Source organism: Anarhichas minor, unplaced genomic scaffold (assembly GCF_050575085.1).
Source record: "Anarhichas minor isolate MPS153535 unplaced genomic scaffold, ASM5057508v1 ptg000004l, whole genome shotgun sequence".
Classification (NCBI taxonomy): Eukaryota; Metazoa; Chordata; class Actinopteri; order Perciformes; family Anarhichadidae; genus Anarhichas; species Anarhichas minor.
This window is the reverse complement of record NW_027466450.1, coordinates 13,238,129-13,261,161: the sequence shown is the minus strand read 5'-3', so window position 1 is coordinate 13,261,161 and position 23,033 is coordinate 13,238,129. Positions and strand designations below refer to the sequence as shown.

At 42.9% G+C, this 23,033-nt stretch overlaps 2 protein-coding genes across 10 annotated transcripts in view; both read left to right on the top strand.

The window, feature by feature from the left end:
- Positions 1–10,342, top strand: part of ptpn4a (protein tyrosine phosphatase non-receptor type 4a) — a 56,867-nt gene extending 46,525 nt beyond the window's left edge. For 6 of the 7 annotated variants that reach the window (XM_076109677.1, XM_076109670.1, XM_076109664.1 and 3 more), the window contains 11 exons: positions 205–288; positions 473–529; positions 891–1,047; positions 2,022–2,188; positions 2,535–2,625; positions 2,807–2,868; positions 3,636–3,782; positions 4,408–4,536; positions 6,182–6,330; positions 6,425–6,560; positions 6,728–10,342. In XM_076109677.1, coding sequence (XP_075965792.1) covers positions 205–288; positions 473–529; positions 891–1,047; positions 2,022–2,188; positions 2,535–2,625; positions 2,807–2,868; positions 3,636–3,782; positions 4,408–4,536; positions 6,182–6,330; positions 6,425–6,560; positions 6,728–7,105 — 1,557 coding nt within the window. In that variant the 3' untranslated portion in view covers positions 7,106–10,342. Of the gene's footprint in view, positions 1–204; positions 289–472; positions 530–890; positions 1,048–2,021; positions 2,189–2,534; positions 2,626–2,806; positions 2,869–3,635; positions 3,865–4,407; positions 4,537–6,181; positions 6,331–6,424; positions 6,561–6,727 lie in introns of those variants that run through there. The other variant, XM_076109706.1, reaches the window with a different exon arrangement.
- Positions 10,343–10,705: 363 nt separating this feature from the next.
- epb41l5 (erythrocyte membrane protein band 4.1 like 5) overlaps positions 10,706–23,033 on the top strand; it is a 31,042-nt gene continuing 18,714 nt past the window's right edge. For all 3 annotated transcript variants that reach the window (XM_076109724.1, XM_076109730.1, XM_076109717.1), the window contains exons 1-8: positions 10,706–12,251; positions 12,553–12,760; positions 13,592–13,805; positions 19,004–19,108; positions 20,344–20,386; positions 20,600–20,678; positions 21,018–21,062; positions 21,607–21,659. In XM_076109724.1, coding sequence (XP_075965839.1) covers positions 12,191–12,251; positions 12,553–12,760; positions 13,592–13,805; positions 19,004–19,108; positions 20,344–20,386; positions 20,600–20,678; positions 21,018–21,062; positions 21,607–21,659 — 808 coding nt within the window. In that variant the 5' untranslated portion in view covers positions 10,706–12,190. The remainder of the gene's footprint in view (positions 12,252–12,552; positions 12,761–13,591; positions 13,806–19,003; positions 19,109–20,343; positions 20,387–20,599; positions 20,679–21,017; positions 21,063–21,606; positions 21,660–23,033) is intronic.

Sequence of the window (23,033 nt, the reverse complement as noted above, 5' to 3'; positions counted from 1 at the left end):
TTCACAATGTTTTGATGTTTCTTTCTGCCCCCTAGTGGCCAAACGTATTTTTTTGCCGCTTTAAATCTTGATCTTATATTAAAGCTGTGGAGTTGGCATTCCAGTCGAGTGTTAGAGCTGGAGCCAATAGTCCAGTGCCCCAGAGGTGGACGGTGTGGAGGAAAGTAGCATGTGAATTTGATTAATCTGTGTCCAACTTTGCAGCTAAATGGGGTTGTCCCTCATGATAATCTGGTCCTGATCAAGATGAGACCCGACGAACATGGACGTTTTGGCTTCAATGTCAAGGTGAGAGCTGATGGTAGTTAGAAAAAGGTCTGTTCATTGTCCCTCTCTCTTCTTTTGGTCCATCACTTCTTTTTCACTCCAAGTAGTAAAAACCCCTATTACAGATTGTACGTGTGCATTATGACCAATTCATAGAAAGCTGTTAACTGATGTTGCCTGTGTGTGTGTCTGTGTGTGTGTCCAGGGTGGAGCTGACCAGAAGATGCCCATCATTGTGTCTCGAGTGGCTCCCGGAACATCAGTAAGTCAACAGCCACCGCATACTATACTAGCAGTGTGTACCGACTAGGCCAAAATGTAGCGTGCAGTATGCCAAGAATACCCAGATTTCATACTGATTTGGCTCCTCGGCTGGAGCTCTCTCAAGAGCCCGGTCTCGTAAACAAGAGGCTGTTAATTCCCTGTTGAGGGAACACAAACAACCATTTTAAAATGAAGGGCGACCTTTAGTAATCTGCCTTTTTGGAAGTGTCGGTTACAGAGCAAATTATTTTAACACTCTATCAAACTAAACACTCTATCAAACTAAACGAGTTACAATTCTACTAATGATGCTATCTCACCATTCTCATCCCCCCCCCCCCCCCTCTCTCTCTCTTCAGGCCGACCTGTGTGTGCCTCGCCTTAACGAGGGCGACCAGGTGGTCTTAATTAACGGACGGGACATCTCTGACCACACCCACGACCAGGTGGTCATGTTCATCAAAGCCAGCTGTGAGAGCCATTCCGGAGAGCTCATCCTATTGGTCAGACCAAATGGTGAGTGGTTCCCATTGGTTGGATCTACTGTGTCACTTTTACCTGACTTCAATTTCTATTTTTCTTCTTTCCTTCAATAATGGCTATTTAAACAAGATCAAAAAACAGTGTCGTTCAGACATCAAATGTATTATTTACTTTTGAAATTGTTTTGCCCCCGAAAGAATAATAATTAAATGATTCAAACTTCCGTTTAGTTGAAGTCCCCTCAGTGTTTATGAAAGGGGAGAATACTGTTGGAACTTGGATTTGTTATCCAGCCATCTGACTGGACCCAATCAAGCTCACGTGGGGGGGGGGGGATGCCAAACTTTCCAACGGCAGTGTACATCTGGCAGTTACTGGGTGTGAACATTTAGTAACAGCTAATCTCTACATGTGGTGCAACCCATTTTAATGTGGTGATGCATGAATCTCCGCTTGTTAAACGCTTAAGTGATAACCAGGCTAAGTGTAACCGACGGACAGCTGCGGCCCACTCCTTGAAGATTAACAGCTACACATCTGGTCACCAGTCTCGGTTCTTCTTCCGGTCTTTTCTGGACTGCTCAATCTCACTCTTGTTATTTTTAAAGGAGATGTGTGAAGTCACATCTCAGCCTTATATATTCACCGTGTTAATCGGCATCAGTGAAGCAGCAGCAGAGCTTTTAAGGATGAGGGCAATTCTTGGTATTTTAACTGGGTCAAAGAGGATTTTATGGATTCTATCCATGTATTAAATTCCTGTCAATTCACTTTTTTTTTTTTTACCGTTTTTCTTAAATGTAGGCATATAGATATTTGCCGATAGATGAACTATATGTTCCTGTCGTGCAGTGCTTTGGTTGAGACTTGAAGCGTTTCTCTATCTTGCATGTTTTCTTTCTTCATTTTGTACTTAAAGGTAAATGAACTCCTCCGGGCCTCAACCGACATAAACAGCTGTGTGTGTGTATATAAACTGTGACATGTTTCCTCTCTGTCCCGCTCAGCCATCTATGACGTGGTGGAGGAGAAGGTGGACTCGGAGCCAGATTTTCAGTATATCCCTGAGAAGTCCCTTCAGGACCCCAACCAGCTAGACCACCATGCTTTGAGGGACTCCATGGTCACACTGAAGGAAGGCCTGATCAGTGGAGCCATTCTCGCTCAGTTTGACGTAAGGAGGAAGTATTAAAACATAAATAGATACTGTGCATATATGCTTACACAGAGACAAGCTTGGGAAATAGTTTGAAGCGTTTGTCACACGTTTCTTTCCTCCTTCACATTCCCGTAGCTTCCTGTCCTTTGTCATAATCCCTTAACAGCTTCCTGTTTAAACCCTGTGTTGTGCTTTTACTGAAGAGGAATGTTAGATGCAAAACGAACCCAAACATAATGTACGCAAGTTGCTCATGCACACAAAAGTCATAGAAGTTTGTGCATATTTACATACACGAGCGGCGCAAACGAATATTTGGAGGTTGCGACGTTAATATAGATTTGTGTTCCTTTTCTTACAGCAACTGTACAGGAAGAGGCCCGGGATGACCATGCTGTGTGCCAAATTACCTCAGAACGTTTCCAAAAATCGCTACAGAGACATCTCTCCTTGTACGTGACTGCACACGGTCGTCTATATCTGTCGGCTCGTGTGTTTACATATGAACTGACATTGTTCCTTCCCTGATACGCTCTCTCTTCTCCATGTTTTTCCCTCCTGAAATCTTTTCCTTCAACGTTTGTCAATTGTTTGTCTGTCTGTAATCTCACCTCCTTTTCTTCCCCTCTGCAGATGATGCCACGCGGGTCATTCTGAAAAGCACAGATGACTACATCAATGCAAACTACATCAATGTGAGTTAGTTTCTCTCGTATCTCTCCATCCTGCGTTTTGCTTGTCTGACACGTGGTGGGTGGTCTGCTTGGCTAACCATCAAAACACATGTTGAAACACTACGGTTGCGATGCTGGTGAATGAATTAACCACATGAGCTTTACAAGCCAATAACATTGTGAGTTCCTGTTTTGCACGTTTTTTTTCTTTTTTAAGTCGGCCATTTAAGCTATCAGCAGCTCATGGATGTTATTGATTTAAGACCCTTTCAGATATATCTTTAGGTTATGCATGTTTGGAAGTCCATCTTGGGCCTTCGTCACATAAATGTCCTGCAATGACTGTACTGAACATGATACAACCTTTACAGATATAATAGCACAGCAAACAGGAATGAGTTGGAAAGTAAAGATACGGCAGAAGAAGTGTTCTCAGTTTTGTCACAGGCTGCATCAAAGAAATGTTTTTCAGTTGAATGAAGTTAAAACCAGACACACTTGTTATTTACCTATCCGTTTATTGAAACTTCTGTCACTATAATGTCACAAGGTCTGACCTTGTAAGTGACTCAGCGGCTTATTCAAACAGAAGACCAAACGCTGCTAGCTTGCCAGCACGTCAAAGTATTGAAGAGCACATCTTGATTTATTTTTTTGGGGCCAAAGTTAAAGTGGTGCTACCTTTTTTTTCAAAGCATAACCTGAGAACATTTAGCTCTCTGCACTGCTGAAAACGAGCTCTAAAGGGAAATCCTTGCAACCGAATATCTCTGCGTCTCTGTCTGTAGATGGAGATTCCAGCCTCGAGTCTTATAAACCGCTACATAGCGTGCCAAGGCCCGCTGCCCAACACCTGCCCCGACTTCTGGCAAATGACATGGGAGCAGGGCTCGTCTATGGTGGTCATGCTGACTACGCAGGTGGAGAGAGGACGGGTATGTAGAGGAATTCTTCAAAGACGAGGACTGGAGACCACATATGGACTGCAGCATGTTGGAAAAAACATAGGTTTTTGCTGTCAGTGAGTCTAATTGGAAAAAACAAAATCTCAAACCTTTTACTGTACGTGTGGCATTGCTTTGAATTCTGCTAACCAAGTTTCCCATTTGTAGATGAAATACTTATTGTTTTAATTCCTCTGTCAAAATATTTCATCATTTACAACACACTGCTTTCGGGTAAATTGTGTCTTTTGTTCATTAAAAATGTGTTACTGTGGAAAAGAAAAAGAACCAAAATTCATGAATCATCAAACTAAGTGGCAATTTTAAAACATGCATCGTTTGCTAATTTCTCTTGACATTAAAAAGAAGTGTTTAGTTGCAAAAGGAAAGGTCTGTGACGGGACATTTTAAGATCACGATCTATACACACCACTGGAGGTTTTTAGTGATTCCATATGTATTGAATGTCTATGCCATATGTTGGTGTATTAAACAGAACAGTGAAGATGGATAGCCCAAGTGAGCTGCTCTTCTGTAGCAGAGCATGACCTGTAGTGACATGTTAAGTATAGTAACTGTTCAGTTGTAAACCGAATACTTCTGTCTGTGTTCATAGGTGAAGTGTCACCAGTACTGGCCCAATCCAGACAGCAGCGCCACCTACGGAGACTTTACAGTAACGTGCCACAACGAAGAAGGCAACACTGCCTTCCTGGTCCGGGAGATGACTCTCACGCACACACAGGTAAACACAAACACACACACAGGTAAACACAAACGCACACACAGGTAAACACAAACACACACACAGGTAAACACAAACACACACACAGGTAAACACAAACACACACACAGGTAAACACAAACACACACACAGGTAAACACAAACACACACACAGGTAAACACAAACACACACACAGGTAAACACAAACACACACACAGGTAAACACAAACACACACACACACACAGGTAAACACACACACACACAGGTAACCACAAACACACACACACACACAGGTAAACACACAGGTTTACTTCGGTCACTTTTAGGGACATCACATGAACTTACATTCACTTCCTGGAGAGTAACTGTAACCCCCACCTTAACCCCGCTGGTCTTCAGTCTGAAATGTGTCATCAAAGGTAGCCTAAGTCAGGAACACACACACGCACACGAGAGAAAAAAATGCCAAACAGGAATGGCCAATTAGGACCAAATGAGAGGAACAAGGGAGTGAAGGGGAACAGGATGGAGAGTCAAATCAAAGCGAAGGGACCAGCGTCTCGGGAAGGAGGATGAGCCTGCTGAGGACCCCCCCCCCCCCCCCCCCCCCCCCACCCCAGAAGGTATGTTGCCATGGTGACCAGTGTGGGCTGTTCTTTTTCTGGCTCCCGCTGCTGGTTACCATGACAACCCAACCACCCTCAGTCAGTCACATTGCTGCCGAAATAAGACAGAGAGAGAGAGAGAAACCAAACGGAGGGAGAGAGAGGAGCAGAGAGTGGGACAATGGTAGTTTAGTGAATGTAAGTTCGTCTTATTTTTCATGTTGAAGCCTCTTGATGCTCACAGTCTTAAATGTTATCGTGTCATGTGATATATGTGACACAACATGGCGGTATTTAGGACAAAATTGAACTTTCAATGGAGGATCGTATGTTCCTGCTGTTTACTCATCGCGTCCTGCCGTCTGTGTGTTTTCCTGATTTAGTTATCTGTGCGATGCCCGTGCATCCATCGTGACCTTTTGAGATATACGGCTGGAGGAGGAGGAGGAGGCAATTAGCATTCTCCTCCGCCTGTGATTGTTGCTATGGAGATAGATGTGTTACCATGGCGATGCAGCGGGGCAGTATAAAAGAGGAACACGGGGGCTCTGAGTCCAAACATGAAACAGTGGTCAGTAGTTATCGTGTGTGCGTGTGAATGAACAAAAGAGAAAGTGTGACATTTGTATTCATAGATTTATTGCAGCAACATAAAAATGTACATTTTGTCTTAAAATATTGTCTTTAATATCTGTTGTTTGTGAAAGAACAACATGAATCACCAAGTGGTCCAGCGGAGTGGAAGAAATAAAAAGCACTGTTTGTTACCCCCCCCCCCTCCGTTTCATAACGTGTTTATAGGCCGTAATTACACAAACAGGGTTCCCACTAGGACACAGAGCTCAATGAAACATGCTCCGAGGTCGCCCACATGAAATACAATAACCTGTTTATGGTTCTGAGGACGAGTGATAGCTGAGAATAATTCATTACTTGCTAAGCTTGGGTCATGACTGAGGTGAGAGTGAATGAGCCCTCAGTTTGTTTCCAATAAGAAAGAAGCCTTTCTGAAAGGCAGTACATGAAAATATGATGTAAAGTAATTTATCTTCTTCTCAGAGTGAGCAGCAGAGAGAGCTCACCCAGATCCAGTACCTGGCCTGGCCAGACCACGGCGTACCGGACGACTCCACTGACTTCCTGGACTTCGTGGCTCTGGTACGGACCAAACGCGCTGGACAGGACCAGCCCATGGTGGTGCACTGCAGGTACAGTCGCCCCCTTTTTGTGGTTCGATGTCGATAGACTGACATGGTCGACTCATTTCAACTCTTAATTCTCTGTGGTCTGTGTTATTTACAGTGCGGGGATCGGTCGGACAGGGGTTCTGATCACAATGGAGTCGGCATTGTGTCTGATGGAGTGCGGTCAGCCAGTGTATCCTCTAGAGATCGTCAGGACCATGAGAGACCAGAGGGCCATGATGATACAAACACCTGTATGTAGACACATCCCTTTGTCTGTCTAGCTGCTCTCATCCTCTTGAATCCATCAGCCAAAATAGCTCTCTCTCTCTCTCTCTCTCTCTCTCTCTCTCGCTCTCTCGCTCTCTCGCTCTCTCGCTCTCTCTCTCTCTCTCTCTCTGTGTGTGTGTGTGTCCATCAGAGCCAGTACCGATTCGTGTGTGAGGCCATCCTGAAGGTCTTCGAGGAGGGCCTGGTCCAACCATTCAGGACCGTCGTCTACCAGCTGAGAGACAGAGTGGACGAGGAGAGGGAGGAGGAGACGATGGAGCAGCAGAAGGCCGGGGAGGCGGCCATGGTGGAGTTGCTGGAAGGAGGTCTGGATGAAGAGGACGACGACGAAGAGGTGGAGGTGCTGGATGTGGGGGTAGTGAAAGAAGAGGGGGATGAAGAAGAGGAGGAGGAGGATGAATATGAGGAGGAAGGGGAGGAGCCAAGTGTCGCAAGCGTTACGAGCGCCATCAGCGAGACCAGCGTGAACCCTGATCCTGACCCGGACCCTGATCCTGCTGACCCGTGACATTTGACCTTTGGTAGTCATGAGGGTTTCCAGGAGGAGGCCAGGTGGGCCGGAGGAGAGAACAAAAGCACTGTTGCACTTTATGCTGACAAAAAAACGGAAAAAAAAAAGACACACAAACGAACATACGTGGAAGTCATGGACAAGCTAGAATAAAAAAAGAAACCCAGCTGTGTTGAATAGGTACCATTAGTGGATATTGTATGTTCAGGGTAAAGAAAAAAGTCATGAAAAGCGAATGAAAAGTTAAACGTACGAGAGAATAAAATGTGGATGGGGAATTGCTGTAGTGCCATAAGTACGAAGGGGAAGGGCTGCCCCCATGGATGGAAAGGCGTCGCCCTGTCCCCTTCTGAGCGAGTCTGCCAGACAGACCTGCCTTTTTTTAGTGTCCTTTTAGCTGATAAAGAGATAAACCTTATCTTTTGTTCCTCAGAAAGAGTATTTATTGTGTTTTAGTTTGTGTCAAACCCTGTCCACTGAACAAAACAAAAAAAAAGACTTGTATGTTTGTTTGTATGAATCTAGAGCTTCATGCTTTCCTGATTAAATCCTAGGTAGTAAAGTAGTGCGATTCCTCTTCTAACTACTTCTTTATTTCTTTTGCTTTCCGTGAAGAAAAAAAAAAAGAACTGATTTAATTTATTGTACTTGGTTTTTTAAATCTTTCTCAGCTTTCTTGCCTCTGACAGCACCGGCTGACAGATGGACCGCTGAAAGCACTTTGTGTCTCACCTCTTGTTCAATGATGTGGCAAGTTGTGCTCCTGATCCTTCTTTGTGCTGTGTTTTTGAGCTCTACAGACGCTCTGAGGCGAGCCATCGTTCGGCGTGGTGAAGAACATATCCGGTTTACAAGCCTCCGTGTTTGGCGCGGGCCACCTCTCTTTCACTTCCGTTTCTCTCCGACCGCAGAGTCAGACCTCCCACTGAAAAGGCATAATGAACTTTCAGCAGTGATCCATTATTCAAATTCTGGTCACTTTGCGTAATGCTCAACAGCACAGTATGAAGACGGCGTCATGAAGAGAGGCGACCAGTAGACACACGGCCTCACTGAGTTACAATCTAAGCTGAGAAAACAAGGCCGAGGTCAGTTCAGTTCTTTAATCCACACGCAGTCAAGATGATATTTAAATCAAACCCCTGCTGAAGTGTCCTTGAGCCAGACACTGACAACAAATCCTCATGGTGTGTGAAGCTCTGTGGCTTCACTCTGATTGGTGTCAATCACTTAAAGACACCGGTATCATTAATTAGTTCTTGAAAGCTGCTCTGGCGATCAGCATTTGCTTTTTGGAATTGCGTTGACAGTGAACTGATCTCAGCCTTAGTGTGACTAAACCTTTAAAAGCTTCCTCCACTGACCTCCTTTCTTTTTACACGAACATTTAAATATGAACGGGAGCAAACCTGGATCTCTCCCGACACTTTTGCAGTTGTGACTGGTGGGTCGTAGACTAGTCAAGGGGTCACTGGAGCGGGCCTTTAATCCAACCTTTGCTGTTTCATTTTCTCAACCCGTCTGCTTGTCTGCCAGAGAACAGTTGACAGTTCAAAGAAGCAGCACAAACGGAACATTCAGCCTATGCTTTCCCATTGGTACTTCATTTTAAGGCACATGTTTGTCTCTGTTGTCAAGCCAAGATGATGGCGTGTTAATGAGAGAGAGTGTTCATGAGACTAAGTGATGACTTGTATTTTTAAATTCACAAAACCCAGCATCAAGTTGCCTGTTGAGTCTTCTTTTTTGTCAAAGTACAGGCGAAGCTGCCGTTGTACTTTACATAGTGGTATGGAATGAAGTGTAGCCTCTTCATGATTTTAGATATTTTTCTTATCGGATGCTTCAGTACCTGCTGTTAAAGAAAACAAACGCCTACTGCTGTGAGTGTGTGTGTGTGTGTGTGTGTGTGTGTGTGTGTGTACTCAGATTCCCGTCTTTCTCTTTCTCTGTACCTCTCCCTCCTTTATTTCTAACGTACAGTTTGTTAGCTGTCTGGTCTAAGCCTGCTTGTCCGTCAACTGGAACGAAGGGTTGTGCCATAAAGCCACAAACCTCATCTAACCTGATCTCAAGTGTTTCTGAAGAAACTCAGATAGAGCTTTCTTGGAGAGTGTTTTTTATTTTTTTAAAGTCTGTCCTAAGAACCAGGCTGAATCTTTGCTTGTGAAACATTTCAAACCATGCTCGTACCTCCCTTTGAAACAGCCGAATCACACTTTTGACACGCAGAGAGGTGGGATCAAGAAGAGTATAGCTTTCCTCTTCTCTCTCGCTCTCTCTCTTTTTATATCTCTCCTATATTGCGGACCTCTCCCAAAAATCTGCCCAGCTCCTTCTCTCAGGCAACATCAGTGATTTCTGCAGAGCCCACGCAACATCCACAGTCCATTCTTCTCATTGTTCTTCCCCAGATGCCTCTCTTTTGGATCATTTCACATGGAACCCACTCTCTCTGCATGGCCTCAAGGCAAAATGACACATCTGAGCAGAATGCCACACGGGTACAGTGGACACACCGTGGGCAGCCAGTGAATGAGCGAATAACTGCCCCCCACATGTATGCGCTTTTAATCAAAAGAACAACCATTCAGCACTTCAGTGGCTTTTCCTCCTCACTTTTTTGTATTGAGCAGCAGGGCCAACCACATCAAATTGAGTTAACTGTAAAGGCCTCGTGATAAAGTGGCATCAATAACAAGTTGCCCAAAATAAAACATGGAACCCTGCAGTGCAAAGTTAATAATTGATAAATCAGGGCTGCCAGTTTCCATCTGCACCAACGATCCAGCGATGAGCTTTCTGTGTTCAAAGTGTTTTGTTGTGTTGACACATAATTGGTCCTCTCTGTGCGTTTAGGGTACTGATCAAAGGTAGTGTGGAGGGGACCGGGTCGGGGGGGCGGGGCCTCGGGTTAGTTGTATTTTTGTAAAGATGAAAACGGCTCTAGTTGGATAGGGAAAGGACAGCACTTTGTAGAAGGCTGGGGGTGGGAGGTAATGATGCATTGTTAAAATGAGTTGTTCTTTTTTCTTTTTCTTTTTTTGGAATTTGACATTTTTAGTTTGTTTAAAAATAAGATATGTAGGGAACAAGAAGAAAAGAAGAAAAGACAAGAACTCCTATAACTACACAGTGCCACTTGTTAATTTTGTGTAAATAATACTAGACCATGTAAATACAATGTTGTATATGAAAAAAAATCTTTAAAATAAAAGGGAAAATCAATTGTGAGCAGGAAGATTTTGTTTTTATTTTCCTTTTTTTTGGATTTTATTTTCTCTTTTGGATGATTCAAATGTGACACAATTGGTGTGTATTTCAAGACTGCTATTTCAAAATCTTTTGTTTTGTTTGAGACGTTATCTATTACAGCGAGTGTATATACAATGAACCACAACAATGAGAAATGTTTTACCGTATTATACCCTTGGTTAACTCCTACCTGTGTCATAAAAACCTTTGTCCTCAGTTGCTTGTTTCTTTCTGCTATGATGGTTTATGGTGCTTTGTCTGAAAGCTTGATTGTGAACAATTAAAGCTCGTGTGTCAAAGCATGGAGACGTGGCCTCAGATCACCTTGCTTTTCCACCCTGTGATGTTGGGCAATGAGCAGCAAAGCGGATGAGAAAGAAGACACCGGTGCTGAAGACCGTGGCCAGAATCACCTATTTTATATTTTTGATGTTTGAGATTTAACCATAGAGTGAAGCCATCAGTCACATGAGGTGGCAAAAGAGCTAAATCTCTGTAATGCCAGACTTTAAAGAAGCAACAAACAAACGCGTAGAAGGCTTTCCAAGAGGAAAGAAAATAAGTTGTGAGGAAAATACTGTAAAAGTAGGTTTTCTAAGGAAACAAACATCATCTGTAGCTTGGATCTTAGCTTTGTGTAGGTTTGCAATATTTCAAGGAAGCCTACTTTAATGTAAAGACCACAGCTGGGTTAAATACCAGCATGTTACTGCATTAGTATGAGACGACCAGTATTGTGTGGCAGAGCTTCGGCACATTTGTGAGCCAGTAAAACCAGGCCAAATATCTGTGCAGTGAATACGCCGTCCACATACATTTTAGTGATCAGTGATCATTGATCATTTAGTGAAGAGGCCCTGGGTTTATTTAAAGCCTCCTAAATATTAATAATTTCACAATATTGTAGAGAACACAAAATATAAACATAAGATATGACTATGTAATATTAATGACCAAGATATAGGATATATAAGAATAACAATCATGCCGTACTGTTGCAGTCCTTCACATTTAATTCAGCTTTATTTCAGACACATCACATAAAAAAGTACAACAACGCAGGTATTATTGCAGTTCGTAAGTCCTCAGTGATTAGAAGACATACAAACATTTGTACATAAAATTCCTCAACACAGCATTAGCACTAGTCACAAACGTGGCTTGCAATTGTCCATCTTGGGAGCTTGAGCAGGATTCTGAATGAGTCATTAAATGCCACCCGAAGCTTTTTCACTTTTGCTTTACTGTAACTGCACAACAAGTGGGCTCTAAAGAGAGCTGGTTAACATCCTCCGTACACATAGGTCATTTACGTGCTATAGCGTATTGGCTTCTGCACTACGGTATGCAACACTGCCCACTAAATGTGAGCAGACTGAGCAGTTGCTGTAAGCCAGCCATAAAAGAAGACAGGACGACTAAGTCATCAGCCACATTAGATGGTTGATAAGACTGTCCCGCCACCATACATCCAGTCTTACAATCTTTTAACTTTTTAGAAAGATCATTCACGTACAGTTTAAAGAGAACAGGTGACAATATTCTACTTTTTTGAATCCCAGTAGTCACTAAGAAGGGTGCAGATACACTCTTACCCCATCTAGCTTGGGATAAACTTGAAAGCAGTGTCCCTGTTCCTGGCACTGATTCAGTGTCATCAAAAAAGACACTTAAGGCATTAAAATACTTGTTGACAGGGGCAATAAACAAATTTCTTTGTACACACAATGCTACCCTTCTATGATAACCTCCAAACCCTAACCAAACAGGTCCTATAGTCTCTGGCCACCTTTTCTAAACCATTATTCCCAAACTAACCAGAAGGGGATGCTGCTGTCTGATGGTGATAACACCGTATGGATCAAACGAGGCCAGTCTTCTTCAAACTGTAAGTTTTAAATGGCATGTCAACTATTTCGTGAATGTATGGTTATTAATATATTTTACTGTTCATAATGTTATTGTGTGTATAATCGATTATAAACATTATTCTCTCTGGCCTTGTATCAATAAAGTACACTATAACTGAAACAACTAAATGTAAACTCGCATGAGGCAACAAACTTTAAGTGTGTGTGTGTTTTTTTTAGGGAGGAAACCCCACAAAAAGAATATTTTATTAACTCTGCCAGCTCAAATAAAAACGGCGTGTCGCTTTAAATATGCTAATTACGTTTTTTGTTTGTTAGGGATTTATAGTGACGTCACATCCGGAGGAAAGCTTTGCCTCCTACTTTTTGTTGGGACCTGGGAGAGAAAATTACCCCGCAGAGGTAACGAGGAGGGGAGAAAAAGGAAGAAAAGAGGAACAAGTTACAAACCGCGGACATGTACAAGGTTGCTGTTTAGTCGTCTACGATGCAAGCGGACGTCCTCTCGCCGTGAATTCAGTCTTTCGTAAGTATGCGTTCTTTATCCACAAGTGACTGCGGAGCAAGTGTACGTTGGATACAGCTTTTCGAAGCAAAAGACGGCGTTTGTTTTGTTGTGCGGGGACACCCTCGCGCGGGCGGAGTCTTGTGTGTAGCGTACGTTAACCGCTAACGATTAGCTCCTGGTAAAAAAAACAAGCGCACACCTGTTGCTTTTGCTTACATCAGTTAACGTTACTCTCAGGCCTCAAAACTGGGTACAATTGTGAAGCTGTGGGTTAAATTGTTCATTTGTTTGGTTCATTAATATTATTTTAGCAGAAGAATGTTGTAGTTTTCTAGCCTGTCTTTGTAAGGGGTTTTGTAGTCGATTCGTTAGCTAACCTAAGATTGTAAATTAATGTTCTTTGTACTTTGTTTTTTTTGTATTTGTTGAATATTATACTATTTTTTTTATTTTTATCCTTGCTGGTTTTACGAATATATATATATATATAATTATTATAATATATAAATTATTAAATATATATCATTTAATATATTATAATATAATTTTAATATTAATTCAATATATATATATATATATCATAATATATATATATAATTATGATATAAGTTAATACAAACAAATGGACCTGTTAGTTGGTAGTTTGTCAGGTATCCATGATGGAAAACTAACTAGCTGCCTGCTGACATTACAACAGTCAACTAAAAACAATACATGTCATGTTTCTGTGGTCGGAGTAAGCAACTGTTGTCCACCTTACATACTTGTATGTTTCACTATGTTTATTGTGCAGTTCACAAATACAAACTTAACATCCTGTGTGTATTCATATCCTCTCTTCTCCTACAGGTGTGGCAGTGTATCCCTCCCTCTCTCCCCCATCATGCTGAGTTTCCTGCGCAGGACGCTGGGCCGACGTTCCATCCGGAAACATGCGGAGAAAAGTCGGTTACGGGAGGCCCAGCGTGCCACGACGCACATCCCTGCTGCTGGGGAGGCAAAGTCTGTCATCACCTGCCGTGTGTCCTTACTGGACGGGACGGACGTCAGCGTTGACCTGCCGGTAAGGAGGGTTGTGCGTGTTCATTATGCCACAGTGTGGACGTTAACAGTGAGCACCACCCAGATGCTTGTTGATCTCCAGGCATCATTTTGGATGTTGTGCATTCTTGTGTACTTCATTTTAGTGAGCAGCTGTGTGCCACACCATCTGAAGAACTTTTTAAATACCGTTTCACTTTTGTGTGTGTGTGTGTGTGTGTGTGTGTGTGTGTGTGTGTGTGTGTGTGTGTGTGTGTGTGTGTGTGTGTGTGTGTGTGTGTGTGTGTGTGTGTGTGACTGACTGATTACCTGTAATTCCATTATCCTCTCTTGAGAACCGAGTTGATCACATGACAACATCACATGACATGTAAGACTGATCACCAAGTGGATACACAGCAGAACTTCACTCTCTCTCCACATTTCTTCCTCTCTCTCTTCTGTCTTTCTTCTCCTATTATGTTATGTTGCTTTGTATCAACATTTCCTGAACAAACACACAGATGTGTAATTGTAATGTATCATTTAAGAACTGAGGGCATGAATATATGGATGTTTTCCCCTCATGTGATCTTTATTTTTGCGCGGCTCACAGAGTTTAGCTACTTTGTGTTTCCGCTGGCATTCCATGTGTTGACTCTGCAGCATTCCTGAGAGGCCAGTCTGGTATCTAACTGTCCCGTATCAATCTTATCTGGAAATTTAGCCGTTTGGTGTGAATTACAAGAAAGAATTCTTGAATATTTTGTCTCATCATTATTATTATTATTATTATTACTACTATATCTGTCTTATTAGTTAGACTCCAAATGTTGTTGGTTTTACTCGTCTTTTTTATTTCTCCTCTCATATTCTGACTCAATTGAGATTATTCTCTACATATAGCTCGTTACTTATGCGTGAGACCGGGCAGTGATACTTGGTCGTGGTAAATTAAACCAGGATCAAACGGGAGACCAGGAGAATTCCTAAGCAGCTTATTAGGCAGGAATGCATGAACGTATTTTATTCAGCACGTCTCTCAAGTGAAGTCACACATTTTCGAGTCTGTCATAGTCTAAGAGCTGACAAATCATTAACTTGTAATCCTTCCTGTCAGCTCAGTTTGTGTGCATAGAGAAGTTACACTTATTCAGTCTCTGTCTCTCTCGCTCTGTCTCTGTCTGTCTCTCTCTCTCTCGCTCTGTCTCTGTGTGTCTCTGTCTCTCTCTCTCTCTCGTTTTTGCACAGACATGATTCCTAGAATTTGTAAAGCTATCCCAAAGCTATTTCACCAGTGTTCGTTGTTAGTTGGGAGTTTTTCTGTTTCCTCTTTCCTTGATGGAGTTAATTGACTTTGAACTAGAAAGTGTGCTTTCATGCCTTTTTAAAGCTCTCCAGCATTTTTTGCTGTGTGTGCCTGAAGGAAGTTTCAAAATGTGATTGGATATCTGAATGCATTCCAGCAGAGTTCTGGCCTTAAGTTGTGTTAGGTTTCAAAATGAGCTTTCTCGTGCTTCCCATCCCCCAGGTATAGGTAGCCTCTGTAAACCCTTCTGTCCTATAATAAATCAATATATCTCTAAGTGATAGGATATTGACAAAAACCCATTTAGGAGCCTTCTAGACATGCATTGCACTAACAACAGCATCACCGATTGCATTTCATCACAACCGGGGCAACATTACTCGTTCAGTTATGATGTAGTATCTCTTTCTCTAACAACTTAATCCAAAGTTTCTGCCCTCGGTTGTGTCAGTGTTATTGCCCTTTATTCCCCGAGAGCCTGCGTGTGTTGACAGATACTGTAGTGCTACTGAAACGGGAGGCTTCACTTTGTTGCAGCACCATTGAAAACGTTGTAACGCTCAGTGTTTTTGGCTCTACTGAGGTTGTACGGGAGAATGTGCCAAAGCTGTAAGAAGCGGTACAGAAAAATACATCCAGAAGATCCAGATCGTCTTCCCTGCAGCAGAACCCGGCTGGGGGAAATGTCAGCTAGGCCAATGATGTTCTGAACTGATTCAAAGGAGCTTGTGTATACCACCCTTGGGGGCATTGACAGGTGTTGTTGGTGTTGTGCTATTCTGTCTGAACTGTTCCTAAATGCTCTGGATGTGATGGGGAACTGATCGTTCGTGGACGAACAGCACAGACAAATCCTCTGACAGTAGAAAGGGAAGCTGAGCAAATTTGCAGAAAAAAGTTGCAGCTCCCCACGATCAGTGTTTCGGCCATGCTTATCATGTAGTTAAACTTGGCACACTACTGTCTATTGCTGGGAGTCTTTCATTTGATTCAGCACATGGTGTAAAAGCCTCCAGAGATTTTGGGGTTGGAGCGATCGTATCTGGAGGTTTAATCCAGTTTGGTTGTCAATTACGAAGACTTTTGTTTCCTTTGTTGTAGTTTGGATTCATGTTTTAGTGTTCTGCAAAATACATGAACAAATCTCAATGTTATTGTTTGTTTTTGGGTTAACAAAACTTCTGTTGCACAGTTAAGAATGCAGCTCCATCAAAGGGTTCACATAGTAGTGGGTGCCAGCTAAATAGTTAATTCAACTCACGCGTGCATACATTTGCGGGACCCCCTGCCAAATGGTGCCGTTTGTCTTGTTTCTTTTTAGATGTTCAGGTGGTTGTAAATAGAGGACTACGATCCAAAACTGAATAGGACTCCTTTACTTGCTTAACGGGCATTCCAGCTGAGTGTGTGTGTGTAACTAGTATGTAAGGCCACCCGAAGTTGACTCCTAGGGATACCTTTGTTCTGCAGCATCCATGTCCAAACATAATTCCTACACAGCCTTATGATTCACATTCCTCCCTATTCAATTTATTTACTTCCTTGTCTTTTCGCTTTATCTCCCCCCCCCATTCCCCTCTCCACTGCCACCCACCCTGTCACCTCCTCCAACTTCCTTTTCTCTCGTTGTAGATTTAAAGCTCAGAGCAAAAGTTAACCACATGCAAGCTTCTTTTACTTTTACACAAAACGGGTCATTCTGTTGCTGTTAGTACATCGTTGGCAAGTTGGGAATGACATGCAACAAAACAACATTCTTAAAGCATTTAAGTAAACTGATTGGACTGGTTTTAATTTGTCCTATCTGAAAATAGTTTAGTCTACGCAAATATTTAGGTTACATTTTCATCTATACGTTTACATTATCCAGAAATCTAGAATCTACCAAATCAGCATCTACTCGATGTTATCGTGTGTGACTGTGTGTGACTGTGTGTGACTGTGTGTGACTGTGTGTCGTCTTGAGGGCACTGCAGGTTGACTTTGCAGTGGTTGAGCGACTTTGGCTTGGGTGACTGTGCAGCCGTGTTTAGATACCTTATCAATTCTTTAACATCGGCATGTGAATTGATGATCATTGAGGACAAATGTAATCTTTTCTTTAATCTTATCTCTTGCAGTGTAATGGGTAAACAATTGGCCCGAAATGATAGGTGAAGGTGTGTTATTCTCATTTTTTGACATACTATAAATGAAATCCAAACCACACGGTTTTCCTTCTTAAAGTGCCCTAGTCCTCCTCCTACTCTATACACTGTGTTTTTGTCCGTTTCTAATGGCTGCATTACTACACTGGCTGGTTTTAGCGGACTTGTAAATTGCAGTAGATGAGAGCGTCGGCTAAATACCTCAATGTAACCGAGACACAGAGCTGGATGCTCACAGGCAGGCAGAAAGACTGCAAACAGCCGAACAATACCGCAGGCAGTATAACAAGGCCTTGGGTGCAGCACACATGCACAATGAGCCCTTTGTACTCTCTCTCTCCCTGGGTACTGTATGCCTTGTCAACTATGCCAGCTAGCATGGGGCCAGCTAGCATGGGGCCATAGCCCCCCTGAGCTGCCCAGGAGATCTCTTAGTGTGGGGGGGAGAATGTGTGCGTCTGTAGGACACACAGAGAAACCTTTGGAGCACCCTCGCCCCTCTCCTTACCTCATGCAATTCTGGCATGTTTCTTTTTTTATATATCTTAAGAGTTGCTGATGGAACTATTGCTGCAGAAGGAAAAGACGTGCTAGCTTCCTGTTGCCAAGAACATCACCGTGCATTGAAGCTCAGTGAAGCGATCTCAATCATGTAGGAAGCGGTGTTCGTTTGGAAAAACAACCATATTATAACATTGTTATTGTTGACCTAGTGACAAGAGTTACAGTGTCTAGTTGTTGCAATGGTTAGGGCAACTAATCAAGCCAGTCACGTGAATGTCATGGTTGCCCTGATTCCTTTGTTGCAACGCGATGTCGATATTTACACGATTGCTCAAAGAAACGATGCATTCTGGATGCTGTCGCCCTGACAAGCTTTTGATGTTTACACACATGAAAGGAAATGAAGACTCATTTTTAGTGGGAGAACAAATTTTGGATTAAGAATTTATTGATTTAAAGTGAAAAGTGAAGTGCAGCTGCAACCCGATGTTCGATGGCCTGATCTTTTCCTGGCGCAGTGAAGCGCCCACAGAGCCAGATGATCACATGACGTGTCCAGCCACCCCACCTTCCCTCAGCTCCTCGCTGTCTGGGGCACTTCAGTCCCTGTGTGTGTGTGTGTGAGAGAGAGCGAGAGAGAGAGAGTGAGTGAGTGCACATGTGAGGGAGAGATATCCCAGACGGAACACAGGCAGTAACTGGTACGGCCTTGTCAGAAAGGGCAACACCTGTTAAAACTTACTTTACGAGTACTTTTAGGTTAATATTTTCTCATATCGCATGTACACTTAAAGCAAGAACCGCTCAGAATAATATTTGGTACAAAAAAGAGAAACAACCATTCTTTTTAGGCCAGAGTAAAGAACTGATCTTTCGGTGTTTTAAACTTCTTCAGACAAATCCGAAACAGAATCACATTTATTTGCCAAGTATGTGTGCACATACAAAGAATTTGACTTTTTTCTTTTGCATCTCTGGCAGCAATGGATATTTTGGTGTTGGAGGGTTATTGACTCTCTATGAGACATTTAACTCTTCATCAGATTGACAGTCTGCAGAATGAAACTGTTCCTGTGTCTGGTTGTGTTGCCGTACGGTGGTCTTTAGTGTCTACCAGAGGGGATAAGTTAAAACCGGTCAAGTCCAGGATGTGATGGATCTGCACTGATGTTGCGGTCCGGTTTTCTGAATCTTGAAGAGTTTAATCACTAGTTTATAACTTGTGATCCTACATGAGGCAGTCTTTCACTCAGATATTTGTGTGTGTGTTTCCCTGATCAGAAAAAAGCAAAAGGTGAGGAGCTGTTTGACCAGATCATGTACCATCTGGACATCGTAGAGAAAGACTACTTCGGACTGCGCTTCATGGACTCAGCACAAGTGCCGGTAAGAATGGAGATGCACAATAATCTCTCTCTCTCTCTGAACTGCTTGCTTTTTTATGTTTTTGCATCTTTGCCATACTGTGTGTCGCCTAATTTGTTTGTGTAACCATGTTTCAAGATGTCTCTTTCATCACAATATTTACTGTACTGAACTAATCAGAGTTGTATCCAACTGTCGTTGTACATTTCACCATTTCGGGCAGTCTTCTCAGCTGCTGTTCCCATCCAGACTTAAGATTTCAGTCTAGATCACCATTCGCCCGTTTGAAGGAAGGCTGTAGGCAGGGACTTCCCCTCCCAGTGAATGGGCTAAAGGGATTGGTTATGGGACTCTTGTCAGCTCTGGTCTGCCAGTGACCCTGTTCCTTCACGCTGATGCACTGTGAAGGCCATGGAAGGAGGCAAAGCGTGAGGATGTAACTGAAGGAAGCGGCACCGAGGAGAGGGGCGGAGGTAGAGAGTCAAAAGGGTGTGAGAGAGAGAGAGAGAGGGAGAGAGAGAGTGTGTGTGGGGGGGGGGCTGTGATAAGGAATGTGGGGGAGAGGAGACTAAAGAGTGCTGCGAGTCCCTCTGTTATCTCTCTTTACGTGCAGACACACAAACACCACCACTACCGCCTCTCCTTGACATTTTTCATGCCTCATAGAGCCTGAACGTCCAAGAAGAATTACAGCACAGAACACTGACTTTAGTGTGTGTGTGTGTGTGTGTGTGTGTGTGTGTGTGTGTGTGGGGACTGGTACAGCTGTCTTTGTGAGGACCAATTTGAGTCCACACATTGAGACAGACCTTCAAAGGCCTGTTTGAGAGTTCAGACTTGGTTTAGGGTTCGGGTTAGAATGAGGTTTAGGTTAGGGTGAGTGTTGGGGTCAGGCACTTCGTTGACATTGGTTAGGGGCTAGCTAGGTAATGCATTATGTCATTACGTATCCTCACAAAGACGAGCACAAGGTTGTGTGTTTATGTCATTTTGTCTGTGTTGCATTTTGACAAAGGAACTCCCAGAATTCAACTTTTCATGAACGTAACTCACCACTTAGCTTTTGTTCATTCATTCAGTTGCGTATATATAAATATGTAATGCTTGTAAATTGAATAAAAGCAAGTATAATAGTTGATTATACTTGTGAGTTCACATTGCCGTTGGTATTGATTTTTTTATGACACCTAACCTCATCTCTATAGAGCTGACACTGCTGTGTTTCTAACGATGTCATCACCTTCATGTTGTTTCAGCACTGGCTCGATGTTACAAAAAGTATCAAAAAACAAGTGAAAAGTAAGTATACCTCCACAAACATGCATGCATACTTGCTATGTATCAAAACTTCAAGCTGTGTTTAGCTAAATTATTTTTAAAATAAAACAGTTTGTTTGAATGTAAATGAATGTTGTGCATCTGGTCTTTAAGACAGTTTATTAAAACTAAATGTCACCCTGGTATTTATGTTATCGCATTAACGTCCATGATATTTACTCGGCTGTCTTTTAGTTGGCCCGCCATACTGCCTTCACCTGAGAGTTAAGTTTTACTCTTCAGAACCGAACAACCTGCACGAGGAGCTCACCAGGTGAGTTGAGCCACAAACACTTGAACTCATCGTCTTGCTTTCTTTTTAACTCGCATTTTAAAAATGAGGTGAGATGGGTGATTTGAGATTGTTTATTTTGTGAAGCTGTTAATCTCATACACCTCAAAGAAAGTCAGTGTTGTGTCTTCTGCTCTAACAGATTGCTTTACAAGTAGGTTGCTTACTTGCGTGTGTGGAGAGAGAGAGAGCTAAAAATAACAATGAAGTGAAGTGCTGTTTGTTTATATACAAAAATCAGAAATGTAGGGTTCCTACAGGGTAACTTCAAATTCACATTTCACCACCATATCTCACTGCATTGTTTTGTTTTTCTTTCAGATACTTATTTGTGTTACAGTTAAAGCAAGACATCCTCAGTGGCAAGTAAGTCATTGCCTGTGTTTTAACCCTTTGACTGCCGTCCATCTTAATGAAGAACGATGCACAGAACTTCGTGTTATTGTTCTCTAAATAAATGTCCAGTGAGAAAGACGGACGGACGAAGAGATCGTTAACTTGCCACACCATTAAACAGACCTGGCAGCAGCATGTCAGTTGCATGTTTTAGCAGCACACTCGTAGTGGTTCTCCAGTCCACACAACCAGTTATTTCACACAACTAACTTTTAAATCAGTTCACCAAGACAATGCACTGTATTGCCTTTCTTCATCCGTTCATCAGTGTGTATTAGAGGAATACAGGATTACATGTTGGGGAACAGAAGTTAATTATTCACTGTAGTCAGTAAGTGGACTGGGAATACTGTGAGTGTAAGGTTCTACTACAAAGGAACAGTTTTTGAATTGTTTGGCTGATTAATAATAGGACCAGTGGGCCTCAGTGAAGATCATAAGGGAATTGTAATGCCCTATGGCCGTGTTTTAGCTTCATTGATGTTGCTGACTCTTACCATGTCTGTACTTTCAGGCTAGAATGCCCGTTTGACACGGTGGTGGAGTTGGCTGCTTCCTCGCTACAGGGTAAGCACAGCAGGTATCCAGGATTCTCTCCAGCTCTGTCTTTAATTGGGATCACCTTTGTAATGGCTGCCATTATTTTGTGTTTTGCCGTGCACACTCCTTTTTGGAGAGTTGAGAGATGTACTGTGTTCACAGCACAGAGTCCCAAAAGGCCTGTGTAGCAAAATATCCAGCATGTGCTTATACCAGTTAGAGTGGTGTGAGTCACACAAGCATTTGTCAGCTTTAAGCTGGAGCACGGTACACTCGCATACCAAGAAGCTTGGCATTTTTACAATCTGCAGCGACTAAGTCCCTATCCCAGGATCTACTTTCTGTTTGTCCACATAGCTGGAATCTGTTTCAACCTCGACACATGCCCAACAGACATTGCACCGAAACCCCGACACTTACTTACTTTAAACCGGTTGAACCCATAAAGTAATGACCCCACATCTCAGTTGAGCTGTGTCTCAATAAGGTGCTCACCAGAGCCATGTACTCTCAAGCCCAGCCGCTGGAGTGGACCTGTGTCCTTGTTCCACAAGAGTTTCCCCAGATCTTTTTGAAGCAGTCATGGCTGTCTTCGTGAATCACCGTCCTCTTTGACGGACCCTCCTGGAACCATAGCTGCCATGGGGCTCTGAAGCCAGAGAAAGCCCTCCACTACAATACGACTGCGAAACAGGGAGTGGCGTAGCTTCGGGTAACGGCGGAAAGAATTAGATGGCAGACACATGTGGCTGAGAAGTGATGTTCCCAATACTACGTTAAGAAGAACTTCAGAATCGAGCCGTTGCTCCTCTGCGTTAGCTGAGCTGATGTGGATAACTGCTACAGATGCCAACAGGAGAAGCTGAAGGATGTTTTTGGGGAAAGATATATTTGGGTTTCTCTTTAAAGTTTAAAATAAGCCATCCTGGTGTCCATTCCATAGCTACATGCAGTACATTTAATTATGTACTGATGGAGCAGAAAGTGGTCTTCTACCACATGTTGAACAGTAAAGAGCCCATACCTTTTTAAACTACACATTAATACTGTTTGTAATCGTTGGAAATGCAGCATTTGACTCCAAGAGCAATGGAAAGAGTGCTGCTTCAGAGGAACAAAGTGTGAATCATTAGAGACGTTTATTGAATGGGGTTGCGTGCACAAACTCTTGAACACACACACACACACACACACACACACACACACACACACACACACACAGTCACTGTGGGGTAAATGCCAGCTCATTAGTGCTCCATCCTCTCCGGAGGCCCCCTAATCCAGCACCCTTTCTGCCTTCTCTCTTTCCTTCGGTTGAGCTTCCTCCCTTCATTTTCCCTGATTCAAAACTATGTTTTGGTCCGCTGACAATTGATGGGATAGGAATAGAGTAAAATAATC